At 46.8% G+C, this 21,877-nt stretch overlaps 1 protein-coding gene across 1 annotated transcript in view; it reads left to right on the forward strand.

Annotated features, from left to right (window-relative positions):
• Positions 1-21,877, forward strand: part of WDR62 (WD repeat domain 62) — a 699,214-nt gene that overhangs the window by 335,828 nt on the left and 341,509 nt on the right. Inside the window, exons 16-18 of the mRNA XM_085625650.1 lie at positions 1,269-1,344; positions 3,463-3,574; positions 4,192-4,255. Of these exons, the coding sequence (XP_085481776.1) occupies positions 1,269-1,344; positions 3,463-3,574; positions 4,192-4,255 (252 nt within the window). The remainder of the gene's footprint in view (positions 1-1,268; positions 1,345-3,462; positions 3,575-4,191; positions 4,256-21,877) is intronic.

The raw sequence follows: 21,877 nt of genomic DNA on the forward strand, positions 1-21,877 counted from the left end.
GGTTGCCGCAGCCCTGGCCTCTGAAGACCAATCATCACAAGCATGTCATTTAGCAGTAGGAAACCCCAGGGCGATCACATTCTCTGTGCTGTTTGAACCCTTCTGTGAGCGTTGTGATGTAACCCAGGTGCCTGATTTTGAGCACCGCCACTACAGGATGACTGCTGGATAATTCTCTGTGCAACTTGGGTCTGACCCCAAAATACCAATTATGGTGCTCTTGGGTGTCATATAATCTCAAAACGGTTGACAGTGCAGGGAACTGGAAACGGGGACTCCTGTGCTCATTTATTCCCCCAGCCTTTTGTCTGCCATAAGCCTAAGAAAGGGGGGGGGGACACCTATTCCTGGGGACCTGAGGCTCCAGTGGTGCTTCCAAGTACCCATCTGCAGCACTGCAAGATAATGCCATTAAACTGGAGGAGTATCCGGCCACGGCATGTTCGTCTCTGCTGCACTGCCTGAATCCACTACTGTCATGAAGTGCAAAAATATCAACGCGCAATATCAATCATAAGCAAACAGAGCCACATTGCACAGTGTGCTAGGCCTTTATGAAACAGTTGGTTTAAAGCAACAGGAGAATTCGCAATGCCAGTAATAGTAGACCTACTGAAATGAAAGAAAACGTTCTTAGAAGGCTTCTATGGAGGCCTAAAGTGGCCAATGAAGAAGAAAAGATGGACGCAATTGCAAGTGGTATTTCCTGATTGGACAATTCTGTCACACGTTTTGTTGAGCAAAATCTGTAAGCAACTGAAATCAAGTTTCCAAATCTGGATCTCAGACTTTTAGCCGTAGAAAAATGTCTGTATGTTTTTATGACATTAGTAAAGAACTACTATGTCTCGTAAGGTACTATGGATTGACAGTTCTCTGACACGGACCATGTTCTAAGTTCTAAAGCAGGGATGTACTTTTTTTATTTTTTTATCTTTGAGGCACAATTTTCAGGATAATCACTGCCTACGTAAGTGATCACCCATTTATATTAATATTCTGTAGATGTAGCCTAGGTGGCTAGCCAAAATATCTGTCATGGGTCGTACTTTCACAGACCAACATAAGCATCCCTGTTCTAAAGGGGGGCAAAAAAAAAATCCTTTTACATATTTTATTTGCTATGAATATTTTCTTTAAAACTTAACTTTTGGAAACTTGAGGACGAGGGGCAGATAATTTGTCTGGCTAAAGTCTTTATTCAGCTTTCTTGCTAATGTAATTGAAGTGCTTTCTAATGAAACATAACCATTTTACTCTCTTTATAGAATATACAATGTTCGGAAAGGAAAATTAAAGACGCTGTTCAAAGGCTCTCAAAATGAAGATGGATCATTGTTGAAGGTAATCCTAAAGAAAGAAATTGTTGAGAAGAAGACAAATTTATCCAGCTCAATCTGAGCAGAACAGAATGGGACTACACTACCTGCCCAGTCTTGCTGAAACACTTCTTGAGCCTTCTCAAGGAAAAAAAATGTACTTTTGAGTGGTTTTTTGTCATTTAGTGTCTTTTTGACCTTAGGGCTTTGCACTATTCAAGGGGTTGCAGGACAGGGAGATTGATAGCTGGTGGTGTAAATATGGCACCATTAAGGACCTCTCCTGACGGCAAATGATTTACAAACTTGCCTCTTTGTAATGCAGAGCCCCAGCATCTCTTTCAGTGGCTTATATGAGACATAATTCAGTAAAGGCTAAAACCCTCTTCCTTTCCAGGCTTGTACTTGGTTAGAGATGATTGCTACAGCCTGCAGGTTCACCTGCTCTCTCCTGATTTCTTTCCCAAACGTGCCAGGAAGGGCTGGGCAGGCTGTAATGTCCATAGAAGCTCACACTTGTAAGTTGGTGACCGTGGGCTCATTTTAACGCAGGAAGGTATTCGGGATGCTAAGTCCATCCAACTCCAAAAGTAGGCAGAGAGTGCAGGAGGTGCTGTTCCTTTATCCTTGTACCCAATATGCTGCTGCCGGTAACATGGATCACGGGTACTGCGAACAACCTCATAGTATCAGAATATTTTGATGTTCATTACCTCTTGTAACTCCCCTGCATTTTGTCTAGCACGTTTTGAAGAAATATGTTGTAAAATTAATAGCTTAGCCCTAATAAAAAAGCTCCTAGTGTAATTCAGTCTGCTCACTCTTAGAAATCTGTGGCTATTTTAAGACATTTTAAAGCCCTCAGTAACAGTTAGTCCATCCCTGATGACAGGCCCTAACCCAGCCCTGGCATATCCTACTCACTCAGGCCTTCCAAGGTACGGTGTGTCTACCCAGTGTGGGGAGTATTTGCACTTCCATGGTGGACTGAGAGGCACTGAACAGATAGTAGAAATGATCAGTTAAGACATGCATCACCGTGGTATTGAATGGGGTAGAATCTCCTCAGCATGATGTGCAGCAGAATGATTATTGCCGACTAGGTCGGCCTTTTGGCTTCCATTGTTATACAAGGTACCTTAAGTGACATATCCGGAATTGATACAGGGCTCTTTGAGTTGGCTGGGTCAACCTCCTGTGAAATCTGATACCGAATATGTCACTCCCAAATTACCTCTAAAACTTGAGTGAGCATGTCAGAGAAGTGGCCTTGCTGTGGCTATAAATGGTATGTTTGCTCCAGTGAGAACCAGTGGGGGTTACAAGAAACTTTAGCAGCATGCCAAATTAGGGTGTCATCTCTGGGATGTCCCACTTTTGCGCAACCATACAATGGAGGCATTGAGAAGGCTGCATTGGCAGACTGGGGCGCAAACTAGATAAATTAAACAAGAGTGGTTGGACAGGAAGAAAAGCATGCAACTGCAGGCTAAAAAATGTGGAAGCTGCAAACAGGGTTGTCCATCTGACACGCATCATGTAATAGAGAATAAAACAAGCAGTGGCACAGCCAGTGGTTTTGGTTTTTGCGTAGTGCCTGCTCAGAGTGATACCCAAATGAAGGATGCATCTGAAGGCACACAGGCAATTATATCTACAGAACCCCATTTTAACTAAGTCCAAGAAATATACAAGCCCTGTTGAACACTGACTAACTGACTTACAGCCATAGGTACACTCAAACCAACAGTCATGCATAACCATTTGAAGTAGAATTGCTAGTTGAAATTATCTAAGGCATTCGTTTCCACCTTACAGTGGTTAAATATTTTTTAGACAAATTTCCAAACATTTTCCATCTGGTTATCAGACTCGTCCTCAATAATTGAATATTGTCAAATAAATTATTGGTCCACCTTTTGAATTCATTCATTAAAGCATCGATTTCATGGTGGTCAGGAATATGAGTGAGATCCAAGCCTTATACAGTATTTCTTTGTAACGAAGTTATTTTCTTTTTGAAGTCCTTTCATATTTTCATGATTGTTAAATTGACTTAGTTATGTTCATATGTCGCACCTATAGATGACTGTAGCATGCACTGTATAGATCCCATAGGTAAAATTAAATGGGTTTTTTTCAGGTCGAGATGGATCCTTCAGGAACATTCATTGCCACTAGCTGCTCAGATAAAAATATTGCTATTTATGATTTATTCTCCGGCGAGTGTGTGGCAACAATGTTTGGACATTCAGGTTAGTTTATAATTGGAATTTGCAAACAGCAATCATGCGTTATTTGTATGTCTTTTTGAATTATGCATGCAAGAGAGGTACACTTTATAATTTTTTTATTATACCACTAGTTTAAAACCTGTTGTTGGTAATTCATCTGTATAATTTGCTTGCTTTCCCATCTGGGACCCAAGGAGACACTGTAGTCTATTTGTGAAATTTCAGCCTATCCAGTCTTTAATTGGAAACTTTGTTGGTTCTCCTAATAAATACACACTTGACTTCAAATCAATGCACAAAGCACATTTTGATCAGGTGTGTGTCAGTAGAAGACAACAATGATAAACCAAGTTTCAAAACAACCTTTGTTTCTACATGATTGCAGTGTCCTAGAAGTGTAAATACGCTGTTGGCCTTTGACCAACTAAAGGGTGCACATAGGTATGCCATCTTGCTGGGTCTGTACCTGTACCCTACGGATCGCTAACAGTTCTCTGCAGCACGCACTTTTTCGAATCAATATTTTGCTAGCTCGAAGTAGTCCCTAGTTACCTATCACCAACTCCAAAAAGCACATGAAAATGCCTCTGTTGAATAAAAAGCAACCACTTAATTATTAATTGTATTCTCTTTTTCAGAAATAGTAACAGGGATGAAGTTTACTCATGATTTTAAGCACTTAATCACAATTTCTGCTGACAGGTACATTTATTCAATTTTTGTGCATTAAATGTTTTACCATGTAATATTGTAAAGGACTGCGGCATAAATGAATTACATAGATACTTTTTAGGTACATTGCATAACGTGTTCTAAAATGTCGCTAGTGAGTCAAATTTAAATTTTGTTTGAATATTAACGTTTGAAACAAACAAAGGCACTTCTTTTGCTTTGACTGCAAAATCAATGTTATATACGTTTTGTATTATGTACACCTCTCTTTAACTGCCACCACTAGACAGCAGTGAGGATGGAATATGCACCATGGTTAAAGAATACTGAATGATCTCTTGCTGATGAAAAACAAATACGCCCCACAAGCGACTATTTATGTATAGAAATGGTGGGAATAAAAATGGAATCAATAAGTTCCAAACTGAAGAAATAACGTTATTTCCTATCAGTCCAAAGGAAAACACAGATCCATGAAATAAAATGAAACAGGATTTATACAGCGCACACCTACTCGAGAGTGTCCCTTCTCTATTCCCAGTTAATGAAGAGGGATGCCAGTTGAATGATGAGTGAAAACCCAAGTCTTTAGTTTCTTTTAAATTGACCCTCAATGTCAATTTGTCGTTGGTCTAAAGTGATTTTGTTCCATGCCCGAGGCCCAAGTCCAAATAAGACCGGCCTCCAGCTTTTGAAATGTGGACCCTCCGGACTGTGGCCAAGTGGCCATTCGATGGACGCAATTTTCTTTTGGGGCTGTGGCGCAGTATCCTAGTGGACAAATATCTTGGGTCAGTTGGGTGTAGCGCTCTGTACAAAAGGAGCAGGATTTTGAACAAAAAATAAGTTTGTTCACAGGGACCCAATGCAGATCTCTCAAGAGCTGGGAGATAGGAGCCCATCTTGAGGGATTGAGCATAAGGCGAGCTGGAACAGTTTGGACTATTTGGAATTTTCTAACTAGCTACTGTGTGATACCCGAGTAAAGCGCATTAGCATAGTCCAGCCACCATACCCAATGGCAATACCACTGTTTATCTGGCAGGGGCAGAAAGGAAGTGCAAACATATTTTTGCAGTGTGTAAAAGGCCAAAGCACATTCCTACCACCATGTTTATTTGTTAATGAAACATCAATGGTTTGTCGACCTTGACTCCCAGATTTTTGACATCCTCATCTTGCATGTTGGAAAGTGTGACTCACTCTGGCCAGTGGATTTTCCAATTCAGGTTGAAATTCTGTCCAAAGCTGACTGTCTCTGTCGTATCTGCATAGCACTTAAGATGGCTGACGTAAATCCATTGAAAAGCTTCAGTAAGACACGGTTTGATAGCCTCGGGGATTGCTTCGCCTTTCTTTTTTTTTTTTTTTTTTGAAACCGTTTATTACAAGACTCAAAAATATACAAATATGGGCCTACAACCTTCCGGCCGGCCGCTAGCAGTGAAAGGAGCATACGATATACATTTATAAACACATGGTGCTGCGGCTGAGCATGCACAGGAGGTAACATCGTTGCGAGCCACACTATCCAGACCCCACTATACGGTTCCATTTTAAACTTAAAGAACGACAAATACAAACAAACCCACAAGGCAATCCTCAATCGGAAATAGCAACACGTGCTCCCCTAGAGGGGGGATCCTAGCCATCCATAGGAATCTCAAGAGGGGGGAGAGATCAGAACTAGGGCTGGGTACACCTAATGCCCAGGTACCGGGAGGATGAGTTGGCTAAGGCGACGGATCAGGCAATAACGGTGGAGCACAGATTCCCCCGCGGTAGGCGTTCCAGGGGCCCCATACTTTCACCCATGTCACAGGCTTACCTCTCGCCACATACACCACCTTTTCCCGAAACATGCACCAATCCATATGTTCCTTCCAGGCCGAGACAGTCGGGGGCCTCTGGGATCCCCACAGTTGAGCAATATCACGCTTGGCAACCATATACCCCAGAGTCACCCACCACGTCTGCGGCACCGAGTAATCGGTAGGTTCCCACACATTCAACAGGCATCTCCTCGCTTCGGGCAACAGCGCCACATGCGTAACCACTCGCAGCACCTCATGCACACCACGCCAGAACCCCTCCACCTCCGGGCACTCCCACAAGATATGCAGAAAAGTCCCCAACGCACCACACCCACGTTTACACAAACCGTCCTCAGCATAGCCCATTCGCAGGAGCTTTGGCCCGGTCATGTAGACCCTGTGGAGTATCTTGAGCTGGACGAAACGAAGGCGAGCCGGTATGGCCACCTCTTTCGGGGAGGCCACCGCGGAGATCCAGTCCTCGTCGTCCAGCTCCAGCCCATCGGCTACCCAAGCCTCACGAAGGGCTGTCAACAAGCCTGAGCGGTCGTTGATCAGTTTTTTGTAGATCAGTGAGATCGTGCTGTCCGGGATGTGTCCATCCAGCACTCTATCCTCCAGGGGGGAACACTCCGGGATGGAGGCAACGTCCGGAAAGACGGAGCCCTGCTTCGCCTTTCTTAAATGAAAAGAAAACCGGAGTGTTGTCACCATAGGAGATTATTATTCTTTTTTTGTCCTCCTTATACCATCGGTTTCTCATTGTGTTGATCCCTCTGTTGAAGAAACTGACTCCCTGAGATTGCTGCCACAAGCTTGCTGACTGCACCAGCTTAGCATCCGCAGATTATTCAGGGAAATCATTGGACAAAGCAGTTGTCATCTCCTTTCAACATAGCTCTTCCAACCCCTCTTATTGCTGTCTGGGTCACACGCAATGTTAACTTGCGATACAAAGTTGGCATAGTTCAATAATTTCTCTATAGAGAGGGGGAGTCTGCAGACTTCCACAAGATTACTTGTGTGACACCCCTGAGGCGGAAGCCGGGGGCCGTGTGAGTGTAAACGCTGCTTTTTAAAACTTTTTGTGTTGTGTGTTGTGCGCTGTGTTACTATCAGCCTCATTACACCTTGCACGCGCTAGCCTTTGTTTTTAAACTTAAAGTGTATACTTTGCGCACTGTGCATCTGGCATTGCCGAACATCTCTGTCATTTCACTCTGCTCTTACCTCGGTTCCCCCCCGGTCGGATTTCTTCCTCGCTCGGCAGTTTTGCCACTGGGTTGAGCCGTGGGTGGCCGCCATCATGGGAGAAGGCGGGGGTAGCGCTCCAGTTGCGGCTGCCTCCCGGATTACCTAAACTGCCTTTAATCACTCCCGCACAGATTACTTGTGTGACACCCCTGAGGCGGAAGCCGGGGGCCGTGTGAGTGTAAACGCTGCTTTTTTAAACTTTTTGTGTTGTGTGTTGTGCGCTGTGTTACTATCAGCCTCATTACACCTTGCACGCGCTCGCCTTTGTTTTTAAACTTAAAATGTATACTTTGCACACTGTGCATCTGGCATTGCCGAACATCTGTCATTTCACTCTGCTCTTACCTCTGTTCCCCCCCTGGTCGGATTCCTTCCTCGCTCGGCAGTTTTGCCACTGGGTTGAGCCGAGGGTGGCCGCCATCTTGGGAGAAGGCAGGGGTAGCGCGCCAGTTGCGGCTGCCTCCCGCCCTCCTCTCCTCCCATAAAATGAACACCGCTCCCCAACAGCGCAGCGGGCGGGTGCTGCGGGCGCGCCGGTGGCGCGCCAAAGGCAAGCCCGTCTGCGCCCGTCCGCAACCGGCCGGGACCAGGGGCCACAAACCCTGCTTCTGCTATAAGGTATACCCCCGGTCAGCTACTCACTTACCAAGGTACTTGGCCCCTTAATCCCTCAACGCTCAGTCGCATTCAGGCTCTTAATATTGCCGCTCCTCCCCTCCTTTCCCCTGTTACTTTCGGGCCTAGTCAGCAACTGCCTATTTCGCCTGCACATTTTCCTTCTCCCCCCCTCTGCCTATCTCCTTAACACTCGCTCAGCTGGCAGGCATCAGCTGGAACTTTATAATCTCCTTGAAACCGAGTCACCCGACTTCTTGCTCTTGACGGAAACTTGGTTTTCCGCTGACTCCCAGCCTGATGTCCTATCCGCTCTCCCTGATTCATATTACATTCTTCGGGCTGATCGCCCTGATGGGAAAGTTGGTGGGGGTGTTACATTGATAGTTCGGTCCACTTTCCAGTTTCAGCCCTTACCCTTCCCCCTAATATCTAATATCTAAAATCGACTTCGTAGTGGCCCGCTCGGTGAATATTTCCACTCCTCTCACCATAGTTCTTGTTTATCGCCCTCCCCAAGCAATGCCCCATTTTCTACCTGCTCTGCAAGAACTCTTGGCCACTCTTGTGATCAATAATACGTCAGTTCTTCTGCTGGGCGATTTTAACTATTGGCCTGGCGACCCTAGAGAAGATCTGGCTTCCAAAGATTTCTCTGACACCCTCCGCTGTCTCAATTTTACCCCCCACATCCACGCCCCTACCCACACTCAAGGCCATATTCTTGACCAGATTTGGTCGGCCAACCGGACCCTTTCTCCGACCACCATTCTCCCCTGTACCTGGTCGGACCACTCGCTTATCTCTTTTTCCATTGACTTAGCAGTCACAGACAAGTCCCCCCTGCCTAAGAATGTCTCTGCGCGAAATTGGAATCGGGTAGATTTTAATTCTCTCCATTCCTCATTGATGACCACCTCTCCAGACTTGTCGGTCCTCTCTCTCGATCTTCAAGTGGACGCCATTAACACCTGGCTATCTACCTCATGTGACCGGATCACTCCGCTCAGGACGGTCAAAGCTTGTCGTCTCCACGAAGCCAATAAATGGTTTTCGAGCGACCTTAAAACTCTTAAACTGGCTCTTCGCCAGTCTGAGCGCCAGTGGAGATGCAACTATTGCCCCTCTTTGAGGAATCAATATAGGTCTCTCTTAAACAACTATAAGAGAGCTATTCTCTCGGCGAAATCGGAATATTTTTCTGGTAAAATCCTATCTGCGGCCAATAAACCAGAGGAAATTTTCACTGTTGTTCATAATCTGGCCTTATCTGACCGAGTTAATCTCAACCCTATTCCCTCTCTTGCTCTCTGTCTTTCTCTTAATGACTATTTCTTCGAGAAGATTGCCAACATTAAACAGAACATCCCCTTACCATCTTCTCACCTTCCTCCCTTTTCTTCCCCTCCTTTGCTTTCTTCCCTCACCCACTTCTCTCCCATTTCCAAAGAATCCTTTTTGGCTCTGCTCAGGATAGTCAAATCTGGCTACCCTGTTGATTATGGACCAGCCCGCATCTTAAGGGAGCTATTTGCTGGCTGTCCCGACCCCCCTTTGTCCCTCCTCAATTCTTCTATCTCTCTGGGAATTGTCCCGCCACAATTCAAATCAGCCATCGTTATTCCCATTCTAAAAAAACCTGGCTCTGACCCCACCCTCCCTGTTAACTTTAGGCCTATCTCTTTGCTCCCAAATCTAGGCAAGATCCTAGAGAGCCAGTTGTCTGTCTTTCTATGTCCCTGCCCGTAGCCTTCGCTCTCAGGGTCTGGCCCTTGCGGTGGTTCCCAGATTTAGGCTTAGCCGCATGGGAGGCCGCTCGTTTAGGGTAATGGCTGCGTCAGCATGGAACTCCTTGCCTGTTGAAATCCGCGTGCTGGAGGACCTTCTGACCTTTCGGAGGGCTATAAAAACCTTCTTGTTTTAGCTGTCTCTTAGTATCTGTTTTTAGCCTGTGGTTGTGTTACGTGCTACCTTGTCTCTGCGCCAGGACGCTCCTTGGCTGGAGTATCTGTGCGCACAATAAATAGTCGTAACATAACATAACATAACTTCTTGCCTATCGACATATATTGAGGACAATCGTCTGTTGGCCTCCCATCAAGCAGGTTTTCGCCCGGCTCATTCGACCGAAACTGTGGTCCTCTCCGTCCTCGACAAGCTCAAGGGTAAGACGGATTCCAACTGCCCCCAAGCCTTGGTGCTTCTTGATTTGTCCGCTGCCTTTGACACGGTTGATCATTCCATTCTTTTAGACCGTGTCAGGGCAGCGGCCATCCAGGGCACCGCCTTCTCTTGGCTCGCGTCATTCCTTCAAGGCCGGTCTCAGGCTGTTCAGCTCTCTGGTTTCTCTGCCCCTCTTCGTACGGTGTCTTGTGGGGTTCCCCAGGGCTCCTCCCTTTCCCCTCTTCTTTTCAATCTCTATATCTACCCTCTTATTGTTTCTTTGCTCAGAATGGAGGTATCCGTCTACAATTACGCGGATGACCTTCAGCTTGTTTTTGATCTTTCCCCTTCCACGGACCCCTTCTTAAATTTCAAACCACTCTTACCTTTATTTCTGATTGGATGAGTTTAAACCACCTCAAACTCAACCCCGATAAAACTGAGCTGATCCTGACTGGTGGCTCCTCCAGCGCCTGGTCGTCTGCTTTCTGGCCTTCCAGCCTTGGTTCCCCCCGGCCCCCTCTGCCTCAGTCAGAACCCTCGGCATCAAAATCAGCCAGGATCTTTCCATGCGCCCCCAGATCAGCTCCGTTGTTTCATCCTGTTTTCTATCTTTACGGATCATCCACAAGAGTTCCCGTTTTTTTTCTCTGGATGCCCTTAAAATCATCATTTTAGCCATGGTCCTTTCTCGTCTGGACTACGGGAACTGCCTGTATGTTGGCGTTCCCGCCTACGAGCTGCGGCGCCTCCAGACTATCCAAAATCAGGCGGCTCGCCTTACCCATCGGCTCCCTAAATTTCACCACACATCCATTCTTCTAAAATCCCTTCACTGTTTACCTATTTTGTACCGTACCCTCTTCAAAATGGGATGTATAGTTTTCATGGCCCGTGCTCGCACAGCCCCTCTCTTCATTAACTCCATGGTCTCTCATTATCTTCCCAGCCGCAATCTCCGCTCATCCAGTCAGGCTCGTCTTACTGTTCCCCGATTCCGTAAGTCTCGAGCTAGTGGCACTAGGTTCTCCACCCTCGCTCCCCGCTTTTGGAAAAGCCTCCCACCTATTATTCGATCCATTACCACCTATCTACATTTCCGGAAAGCGCTTAAGACCCATTTGTTCGCCCAGGCGTTTCCCTCCCTCTGACCTCCCTTGTTCTCTTTCCGCCTCTAGTAATCTTCTAAGCGCCAGGAAACCGCCCGGTCACAGTGCGCTCTACAAATACTTTTAACTTCAACGTCAAAACTTGCATATCACTCTCCTAGCCAACACCACCAGATAAAAATTAAGCCTTGCCTTGGGACTATTTGTTGCGATATTCAATGCATGAGCCTCACCAAAAAACACCAGCTGGGGGCTTCACTTGGCCAGATATTTTACTGATGCTCTTACTAAAACTGTTCCAATAAGACGACCATGCCGGGCAGGTCAGAAACATGTGTAAATCGTCAGCTTGCGGTGCTTCACATTTCATTGGTCAATTCCTGTGACGCCCACCATGCATGTAGCTGATAATACTAAAACTTTAAAAATGTACCCCCACTAAACACTGTCATTTCAACCCACCCTTCGAGCTTTGCCCCGTCACTTTAATCTCTCCGTTAATTTAAGTCTGCATTCCTCAAAGGTTGACTTAGCACATCCTTCAGGCAGTCTGGTGTCGCAGGTGCATCCTAAATGAGGGCTGAAAGTGCATATAGTAGGTATGCTAAGGACTCTCCTCAAGCTGACCCATGTCTTCAATGTGGCAATAAGGGCTTTCAGCCTAACCTTCTTAAAATACTTGGGTCCCCAAATTAATTTTAAAAAATGGCTGCTCCTAAGCCCTCTAGCATTGCTGGTTCGTTGACTAGCAGCCTATTGTTTTTAAACTGAAAAGCGTGACAAGAAATCTGGAAGTAAGGTAATGCCAAGCTGCCACCCATCCACATTCTCATGAGTTTTTTCCAAGAGAGTCTGATGCCCACAGACAACTACTTACCCTGCCCCAAAGCTTTCTGGTACTCTCTTTTGGAAAAATGAAGGGTGTGGTGTTAAACAAAAAGGTGACTTTAAGAAGAATCATAATTTTAACCAAGCTGGCTCTGCCATCGATTAACGGCAGATTCTTCCATCTCCCCAAGAGCTTCTCTATTTCTTGACTCACTTTCACCAGGGGAATATCCTCCAGTGTATGGATTCACTGGTCCTCCAGATACCTCATCTGGTGGCTGGTGTTTAGCAAGCCACTCTCCATCTCCCATGACATAACCTTGATTTTGTCCTTAAAATTATTGAGTATCCTGAGATCTTACCAAACTCGCCAGCGTGTTTAACTGCCTTGTTTACCAGTATCCAGCAAGATGTCTTCTGCATAACTAACTTAACCTCAAAACCGGGGACACTAAAAGTAATGATGGTAGAGTCTCACCTAATCAATGGAGTGATTGGCTCTAAATAAAGGTTGAATAATAGCTGTCACAGTGGGCACACTTGTCTGGTGCTCCTTATGATACAAAAAGCATGTGTCAGTTCATCATTGTTGCAAAGTCATCATGTGCCCTGGGCACTCCCTTAACATTTTGCTGACTGATACTGGTGGTAACTGATTTTGACTGACCCTGGGCTCTGCCTAACCAGGCACAGGGTCAGTGCTAAGGTGAAAGAGACACATTAGAATACAGTTAAAACACCTACATACACTAGGGTACACAATGGTATGGTGGGGTACCCCTGTGATTGGCATGACCTACCCTATAAGCTCCTAGTATATAATAGGGCAGGGGATTAAAACTACCTAGAAGTCCCCAGTAGCCTGGGGCATGGCAATTTAGAGGCCAGCAGCTTTTTTTCTGCACTTGCATGTGTGCACTGCTGAGGCCTGAGGTCCGTTTAAAATCATCCCTGGGTGCCAGGACTGCTTTTAAAAAGTAAATTGTGCCCAAACTCAACTTTGGTGTTTGGGGCACCTACAAATGGATAACCTACAATGTCTTGGCATATTAGGGACCCCCAGGATCTCCCCTAGGTATCCCAGGGGTGGGGGGTAGGTATTTATAAGGTACACCCTTATAAAATTAGTTTTTATATGCCTGGGTTAAGTGAAATTTCACAGTTCACTCCCCACATTGTTTTAAAGTGCTGCTCAAATTCGACTTTGATGCTAGGAGCACTGCGGAAGGAGGATCTGCCATATTTCTGCAGATTCAGAACCCCTAAAGTCTCCCCTAGTTGCACGGGGGGGGTCCTGTAGAAATTAGGGAAATACTTACAAAATATGTTTTTATAAGCCCTGGTGCTAGAAAACTGGCCCAAGTCATTTTCCCCATTGCAAATCCCAGGCCACATAGATTAACATTGCAGGAAGTTATTAAATAATAACTCCTGATAGGAAGGCGATAGAGCTACCATTCAAACACTTCCTAGAATGGTAGTGAGAAATCCAACAATATTATATTGTTGAATTTCTCCTAAAGTGTACTTACAAGAAGTTATACGACTTTCCTGTTTGTAAGTCCAAATTCAGCCTTCCAGTGGTCTGCCCTGATTGGTCAGAGTTAAGTGGATTAGCCAGGCTGCCTTGAAAAGGTGATAAAGAGCCCCTGGTGTTAATCCGCTCTGCTGGCAGGGCAGTGTGCTGTTAAATAGGAATGCCAGGCCAGGGGAAGGGGTCGTAAACCATGGTCTTCAAAGGCAGAGGGATGGCCACAGTGTCAGTTTCCACTTTACACTTTTGACCCCCACCAGACCCAGGATTAGGGAAGGTATGTGCAGATGGTAGGGGGAGAGTCTATGGAAATAAGCCATCCTAGGAGGGGTGTTTATCCAGCTCTTACCTCCTTGCTGGAAAATCAAACATTTTGGATTTGGAAGATTTGATGCATTCTGGGACAAAATAATGCCACACTCTATAGGATGTGGTCATAACTATGAGGAGTTACCCTGCTACCATTGGTCAGAAGTGACCTCCTGCTTGACCCAGAGAACTTGGAATAAGTGTCTGAGAGGGGCAGAGCCCTCCAGATCTGCTGCTTGAAAGAAGTGCTCTGCTGCAAAGTTTTGCTGTGAAAAGATTTCTAAGGCCTGAACTCTGAAAACTGCACCATCTGCAACTCCAGCCCTGTGGATTATTTTGCTGGAAAAAAAACTAAAGAGTGGACTCCCTGAAAGCTACAGGTTAAAAGAGCTCAACTGGAACATCACCAACTAAATCTACACCTTGGAGAAATACCAGTGGATTTGTAATGGGTTTGTACCAGTGGATTGTGGGAACTGACATCCTCAACTTTCAAGGACCATCTTGGAGCTTCCAGACCCTTGGAGTGAGTTTGTGACACTTTGGGGCCCCTTGAGGAACTTCAGGAAGAAGTTCAAGAAGTTTGGAGATCTTTGGACCAACTTTGAAAAAAACGCTCCATAGAGGGACCGACTCAACCTTGCAAGCCAGACCGCCTACCTTCAACCGTGAGCCGACCAAGCCAACCATGTTCATCCCGCTAAAAGCTCCATGGATCCAACTTCCAGAGATTGACCAGGATTAAAGAAAATCTGAAGCCGTCGAACCCTCACCGGATATGGCTACATGAGGAGCATCGAAGACCCCGCCAGGAGAAGCTCCAGAAAAGTTTCTAAGTCCGCTCCTAGAAAAGGTGAACGGGAGCAACCGCGAGAGCCAAGCCGCCTGTCTTCCATCGCGTACCGGCCTGGATTCCTGAGTTGCCCCTCTGAAGCGATCTTGAGAAATGTTCTAAGTCCGCTCCAGGGAAGTTGACCGGGACCTCATCACAAGTCAAGCCGGCGAACCCTCACCGGATCCGGACTGACTGGGAGCTTTGAGGGGCCTCGCAAGAAAAAGCTCCAGAAAAGTTTCTAAGTGAGAAGGTAGAAACTAAGACCGGGACCTGCCGCAAACTGTAGCCGCCCAGGGCTCCATTGTGGTCGGCCTGAAACTTTGACTTTGACCCGGTCTATCGCAAGCAGGTATCACAATATGGTGCTATAATCTTCTAAGTGCTATATTTTATTTAAACTTTGAAAATTCATATCTCCGATTCCCTACATTGGATTTTTGTCGTTTTGGTGTAATTGTAAAGATAACAATATTTCCTATTTTTATAAATTGGTGTTGGATTTTTATTATATGTGGTGTCTTAATTATTTCCTGAAATTGTGTTTTTAAAAGCTTTACATACCTGTCTTTGAAGTAAAGCCTGTCTGCTCGCAGCCACGTTACCAAGGGTTGAGCATAGGAATAATTTTCTAAGACCTATGCTGAGTCCTATCGTGTTAGTGGTCTTATTGCCAGTGGCAGACCTACATTTTCCCCTACCAATAACCCACTTTCCAACATTCGTTAACTAGAACCCCTGTGACTGGTGCTTCATATAAACACTGCAGTGTTCCTATCATCACTTTTTAACGCTCAGTTGGGAGCCTGTCAGGCCCGATGCCTTTCCAACCTTTAATTTCATGATCTGTCTCCGTATTTCCTCCTCAGTGATTTCTATACTTAGAGCTCCAACCTGTGTCTTGGCTAACATTGAGAGATCAGTATCACACAGTGAAGTTTCTAATGCTAGCTATATCTATATGAATGTCGTCCTTATATATCAGGCTCATATATTTTAAAACATCCTTTTTGATTTCTTTCTTGGTATCGAAGAGCTTCTATGTATTAGGGTCTACTAACATGTGTATGATGTTCCTAGTTCTAATGGTTTTAGTTTTGCTAGAAGGAAACTCCAATTTTCAACACATGCATAATGCTGCATCTTGCTGGCTCTCCACCTAGCATGAATTTTCTTTGCCAGCCTTCCTTCATATTCTGCTTGCTTTTCCTCTAATTCTAAGCTTAGCTTGTTACGCCTATGATGGTTTTCCAGCCTTTATAGGTCTTTCATCAATGCTTTATTCTGCAGCTTTAGCTCGTCTGTCTCCTGGGTGCTGAAGTGCAAAGTAAGGCTCATCTTCTCCAGGTTCTTTTCCAGAGTGAAGGTTCGTTCTGCAAGATCATAAAATGTCTTCCCTAATACACCGCATTCCCCCTGGATTTCTTTCTGATTTATCTCAGATATCTCAAGCTTTTTCATGATTTTTTAATCTGAGATTCAAGAGAATATTTTCCAAGGAATCAGGCAAACCCCTCTTCGCGTCCATCTGAGTCTTCTGCCTCCCCTTTTCCACCTTTTAAAACCCTGCAAAATAGCTCTAACCGTCATGTGCTTCTGTGCTGCTGGAGAACAGCTCAGGCTGCTAGCTGGAGAGACACCCTCCTTCCTTACTGCAGAGAGCAGTCCAAATCAATTTGCCAAAGGTATAAGTGTAGATACTGCCTTTTTCCCACAGCTCCACACTGGGATAGCCACCCCTCCTCTTGTCTGTCATAAGGCTACCTCCACCAGTTAGTTGTGATCCTGAGACTGCTCAATTATTCCAAAGAAAGAATTAAGTGATGGAGTTGGCTTAGTGCCTGTCACACCAACTTTCTTACCAGCTGAAATACGGGCTATCTTCCTGGATTAGCAGTTGATTACCTGACTGGTCCAAACCTGGAGAATGCTGTGTCCGGATTGCGCTCTCTAGTAGAGGGACTCGCCTTCCTTTCTTTCTTGGCAAGAGCACAGCGAATACCTGTTTCCCACTGCTCCTTGTAACAGGTTAAAAGTTTTTGCAATTGGAATCAAAGGTTAGCCAGTTGGATCTTCCAAGGCTGCAAATGTCCTTGGCTCCGTCAAGTTTCTCTGTCTCAGCTGGCCATCTCTACTACCTTCTTTTGTGCCCCCAGCTTCGGTTCCTACTACACAACTAACAGAGGAATCATGAATATACGGAAATACCGTAGGGGGGCAAGCTCAAGTTCTCTGACATTCGTGGTGCATTCCTGCTACCTCCAGCCTCCGTCCCAGTAACCTGGACTGTGCCTCAGATGCCGGAATCTCTCTCCAGCCCCCAGGCTATGCTCCATGCTGTGTTGAGCCTGCTTGCATTCACCCGAAAACAAACGCAGGCTGCTAGAGCACGTACGTGATGCAGGGAAACAACCGCTATGGACCAGCAAGGATCTCAAGAGTGCTCGTCATCTGGCGGCATTAACCTTGTTCGGTCCGACTACTGATCCGCTATCAGGGTGAGTTTCATACAAACGCTGCAGCCATAAATCAGAGCAAAATCAAAGTATAGTGTGTATTTGTTACAGGGGGCAAGAACAAAATGATTGAAAAGGCATTGACCAGGTTAACTTCTCCAAGCAAGGCCATCCGCTAGCGATAGGCTCGCCATGTTCCTCCTCATTCGTAGGAGAATATTTTGACCTCAGAGACTTGCCAAGGCAGCAAGTTGGGTGCCATATAGATGATAGACATTGCTGGGCAGCGTCTTGGGGCACTCATACTGTGACTCTCATTGTACCTGAGAAAGATGAAAGCATACAGACTTCCTGGCCCCTATCATAAAAAAAAGATTTCAGCCTCTTCCATGCTGAACCCCCAATCCCTAAGTCCTGTAGTTTGAGAGGGCAGACTGGAATGGGGGACCGTATTTCTGGCTCGTTCGAATACTTCCTGGAGTGCAGTCTCTAAACTTTGGCCTAAAACCAGACTGGCTGGGGTGTAGCAGCTCATTCAATTCTAAATATTCTGACAGCTGCGGATCTACACATTTTCCAATAGTTGGGATGGCGCTGGCATCAGGGAAATAGGCCTGTAGTTTACTGGGAAATTAGGGTCAGCTGTGGGTTTTTATGGAGGGGTGATATTTTAGCCTGTTTTCACAATGAGGGAACTATATCTGTAGACCGAAACTCATTTATCTGGAAGAGACTTCTAGCTGCAGATTCCTTACCTTTGAATTTCCCAAGCGTCAGGATGGATCTGGAAACTTTTGCTGAGCAATACCCCATGCGCGTGCCACCAGGTGGCTCCATTCGACTCCGCGTGACATTGTCGGCGTCGGTTATGATGTTGCAGTACCTATATATGCGCCACCTAGGCGTGCGGATGTCAGTTATTTTCTTTACGCTCCAGTTAAGTGCTGATAAGGGAACAGCTACTTGTCTGTCGCTTTTTAACAGGATTTTTCTTGATTTTTTGTTGAATTCCAGATTTATTTCCATTGTGTGTGAGGATGTCTTCGAGGAAGATAGGGTTTAGGCTGTTCGTGGTCTGTTCCTGCACAATATTGGTCACCTATCCCCACCACGTGTGGCTCTGGTGTCTCGAGCGCAACCACGATCCGAAGTCATGCTCGGACCGTCGGGCTATGGCTCCTAAGACCTTACATGAGCGGGCTTTGAAGCTCCTTGTGGCCAAACAGCCGACACCGCCAAGCGAGAGTCTTCAGAGGTCCTGAGGTCCTGGTCCTGATCAAGGAAGAGGAGGTTGTGGGACCGCTTTCGGAGCCCAAAGTCCTCTTCGTCCCACTCGAGGTCGCTGGGACACTCGGAGAACAGGCACAAGAAGAAGAAGTCCAAGTGGACTTCCTCTTAACCTTGACTGTTGTCGGTCGACGATGGAGGTAAGGAGCACCGACGCTCTAGGCACGGTTCAAAAGAGTCAGAGCCAGTGTTGACTTTGCGTCTCCCTCCTTTTCCAGGAGCCGGAGCGACCCCTTCTATGATCAAAGAGTTCTACGAGGCTATGTGCCGTGGATTTGAGCTGGCCAACCCCTCTGGTGAGCCTTCGAGCCTCTGTCGGATTCGCCACCACGACCAACCCCCGGCATCAGACCCGAAGTAGGTGATCCTTGGCGCCACCGGCGCCCAGAGGCGATGCCAGCCCCATCCTTATTCCGACGGCACGGAGTCAGAACAACGTTGCTCGACGCCGATTCCGACTTCGATTGAATCCAAGGGTTTTATTTTGTCACCTGAACACTTTGTGGATGTGTTAGGCTCGGGAGATGAATGGGAGGAGTCTATGGACCCTCTGGAACAACAGGGTGGCTCTGCAGAGCAGTTGGACTGGTATGGGGAACTTGAGGAAGCCAGTGGCCAGTGGACTGGATACTTCTCCAGATGCTTGCATGCTCTGTCCGCCAACTGTGACTGCAGAGGAGGGGGCATCTTATGCCATGGCGGTCAAGAGGATAGCCGCGGTCCTTGGACTGGAGCTGCCCTCAGTGCAGGTCAGAACTAATCTCCTGACTGAAGTTCTTAAGCCTGGGGCTTCCACCTCAGAACCCCTTTTGCCTTTTAATAAAGCACTTACTGATGTCATTCCAGGCAGGTAGTCCAAGCCTAGCATATGGGGCTCCTGTGAATAGGACAATTGCACGCTGCCATCGTCCTGCTCTGGATGACCCAATGTTCCTCAGCCAACACCCCACCCCAGAAAGTTTGGTGGTACTGGCTTCTACCTCCCAATGCGTGTTCCCTCCCGCCCCTCTGGATAGTGAATCCAAGAGGCTGGATTCATTTGGTAAGAAAATGTTTTCTTTCTCCAGCCTGGCATCGCGGTCGAGAATACTGCGTGCTTATTGGTCTGTATCGCCCACTGCCTGTGGGAGATGGTTACGCAAGTGCTGCCACAAGTCCTGGAGGAGGCCCGGGCTGTGATCTCTTAGGCAGTTAGGGACGGGAGAGTTAAAGCAAAACTCACCTTAAGGTGTGGCCTTGATACGATGTATTCGCTGGGCAGATCGATTTCCACGACAGTGGCCTTGAGGCGCCACGGCTGGCTTAAGACAACTGGCTTCTCAGGTGATATCCAGTCAAATTTGATGGACATGCCCTTTGATGGAACCTGCCTGTTTAGGGAAAAAGAAAAGATTTGGCCCTAGTGAGGTTCAAGGACTCTTGAGCTACGCCCAGATTCTTGGGCCTCTCTTCTACTCCTTGTTGCCTGTCTACCTTTTGCCCCTTTCGTGGCAACACAAGGGGTTTCCAACCCCATCCACCGTCCTGCGCAGGCTTCCCCAGCTGTGCAGGGACTTGGTTCATTCCGACCTAGGAATGGAAGCCAGAAGTAATCAGCCACCCTACCCTCGGCAGCCTCAGCCTCCAAGCACTCCTAGTCTGACACTGCAAGACTACACCACTGCAGTTGGCGGGAGAACCCATCATTATCTCCCCCACCGGAGGTCCATAGCATCGGACAAATGGGTCTTGCAGATCATTCTGCAGGGCTATTCTCTGCCTTTCCTTTCTTTCCCTCCTCCCATTCTGCCAAATCAGGAACGGCTGACGGAGGATTATTTAAAATTGCTCCAGGAGGAAGTTACAGTTCTCATGGCCAAGGGAGCTATATAGAGAGTACGGGGTTCAGAAGTGGGCAGTAGTTGTTATTGTCGCTGCTTTCTGATTCTGAAGAAAAACAAAGGGTTGCAGCCATTTTAGATCTTCGGACTGTCAATGTCTTCCTCAAGAAGGAGATATTTAGGATGCTCACTCTGGCTCAGGTCTTGTCTGCCCTAGACCAAGAAGACTGGATAGTAGCGTTGGACCTGCAGGATACATATTTTCTCATCCCCATCCTGCCGGGCCACAGGCGTTATCTGCGGTTCAAGGTAGGCGGCAAGCGCTTTCAGTTTACCTTACTCCCCTTCAGCCTTACCAGTGTCCCTCGGGAGTTCACCAAGATAGCGGGGGTAACAACTCATCTGCACAGGTTAGGGGTGTCACTCTTCCCCTACCTCGACGACTGGCTGTTGAAGGTGTCCTCGCCCCAGGCTGTCGTCTTCTACCTTCAGACTAAGGCGAACCTCCTGCATTTGCTCGGGTTCTCTATAAATGTGCCGAAGTCACACCTGACTCCTTCTCAGACGCTCCCCTTTCATCAGAGCTGTTCTGGACACAGTGCAGTGTCTGGTCTATCATCCAGAGCAGTGAGTTCAGGATATTCAGTTAATATTCTGATGTTTCGGCCTCTATCCTGGATTTCGGTGAGACTGACTTTGAGGCTGTTGGGCCTCATGCATCCTGTTAGTAAAGCATGCCAGGAGGCGTATGCAGGCTCTGCAGTGGGACTTGAAGTTCCACTGGGCACGGCATCAGGGAAATCTCACAGAAGTGGTTCAGATCTCAGAAGGAACTGCGAAAGATCTGCAGTGGTGGTGGTTGACGAACCACGATTGGGTCAACGGTACACAGTTGTGACAGATGCATCACTTCTGCGATGGGGTGGCCATCTGGGAGAGGTGGAGATAAAGGGACACTGGTCTCCGTCGGAGTCGGGGTTCCACATAAATTTGTTGAGGCTCTGAGCGATTCGATTGGCATTGAAAGCATTTCTTCCCTCGGTCAAGAGGACACTAGTGCAGGTGTTCATGGTCAACACCATCGCCATGTGGTACTGCAACAAGCAGGGCGGGGTGGGAACCTTTTGTCGAGAGGCCCTGCATCTCTGGACATGGCTGGAACAGCAGGGCCTAACCCTGGTGGTTCAACACCTGGCAGGTTCTCTGATTGCCAGGGCGGGCAAACTGAGCCATCTATGCCTAGCGGATCGCAAATGGCATATCCAGTCGGAGGTGGCGCAAGGTCTCTTTCATTAGTTGGGAGAACCTTGGTTAGATTTGTAATCACTCCACTGGAGTGGTCAAGTGCAACAATCTCAAGTATCTGGCATAGGGTAGCTCTGTGAATTACTGGGAGAGGAGCGTGAGAAACGACTGTCGTATCTCCAGGTATGAGTCCCCTTGTTGCGTGAGTAATAAATAAAGCCTCTCTATCCCCAAGAGGTGCCAGATCCTATGTAACTGAAAGGGAGCTTTTAGAGTGCGTTTGGGCCATAGAACTTTTCATGAACTATGTATCGGGCATCAAATTTTTGTTGAGAATAGATCACAACCCATTGGTCAATATATTGTTTCCCGGAGGGGGGTGGAAC

Source organism: Triturus cristatus, chromosome 9 (genome assembly GCF_964204655.1).
Source record: "Triturus cristatus chromosome 9, aTriCri1.1, whole genome shotgun sequence".
NCBI lineage: Eukaryota > Metazoa > Chordata > Amphibia > Caudata > Salamandridae > Triturus > Triturus cristatus.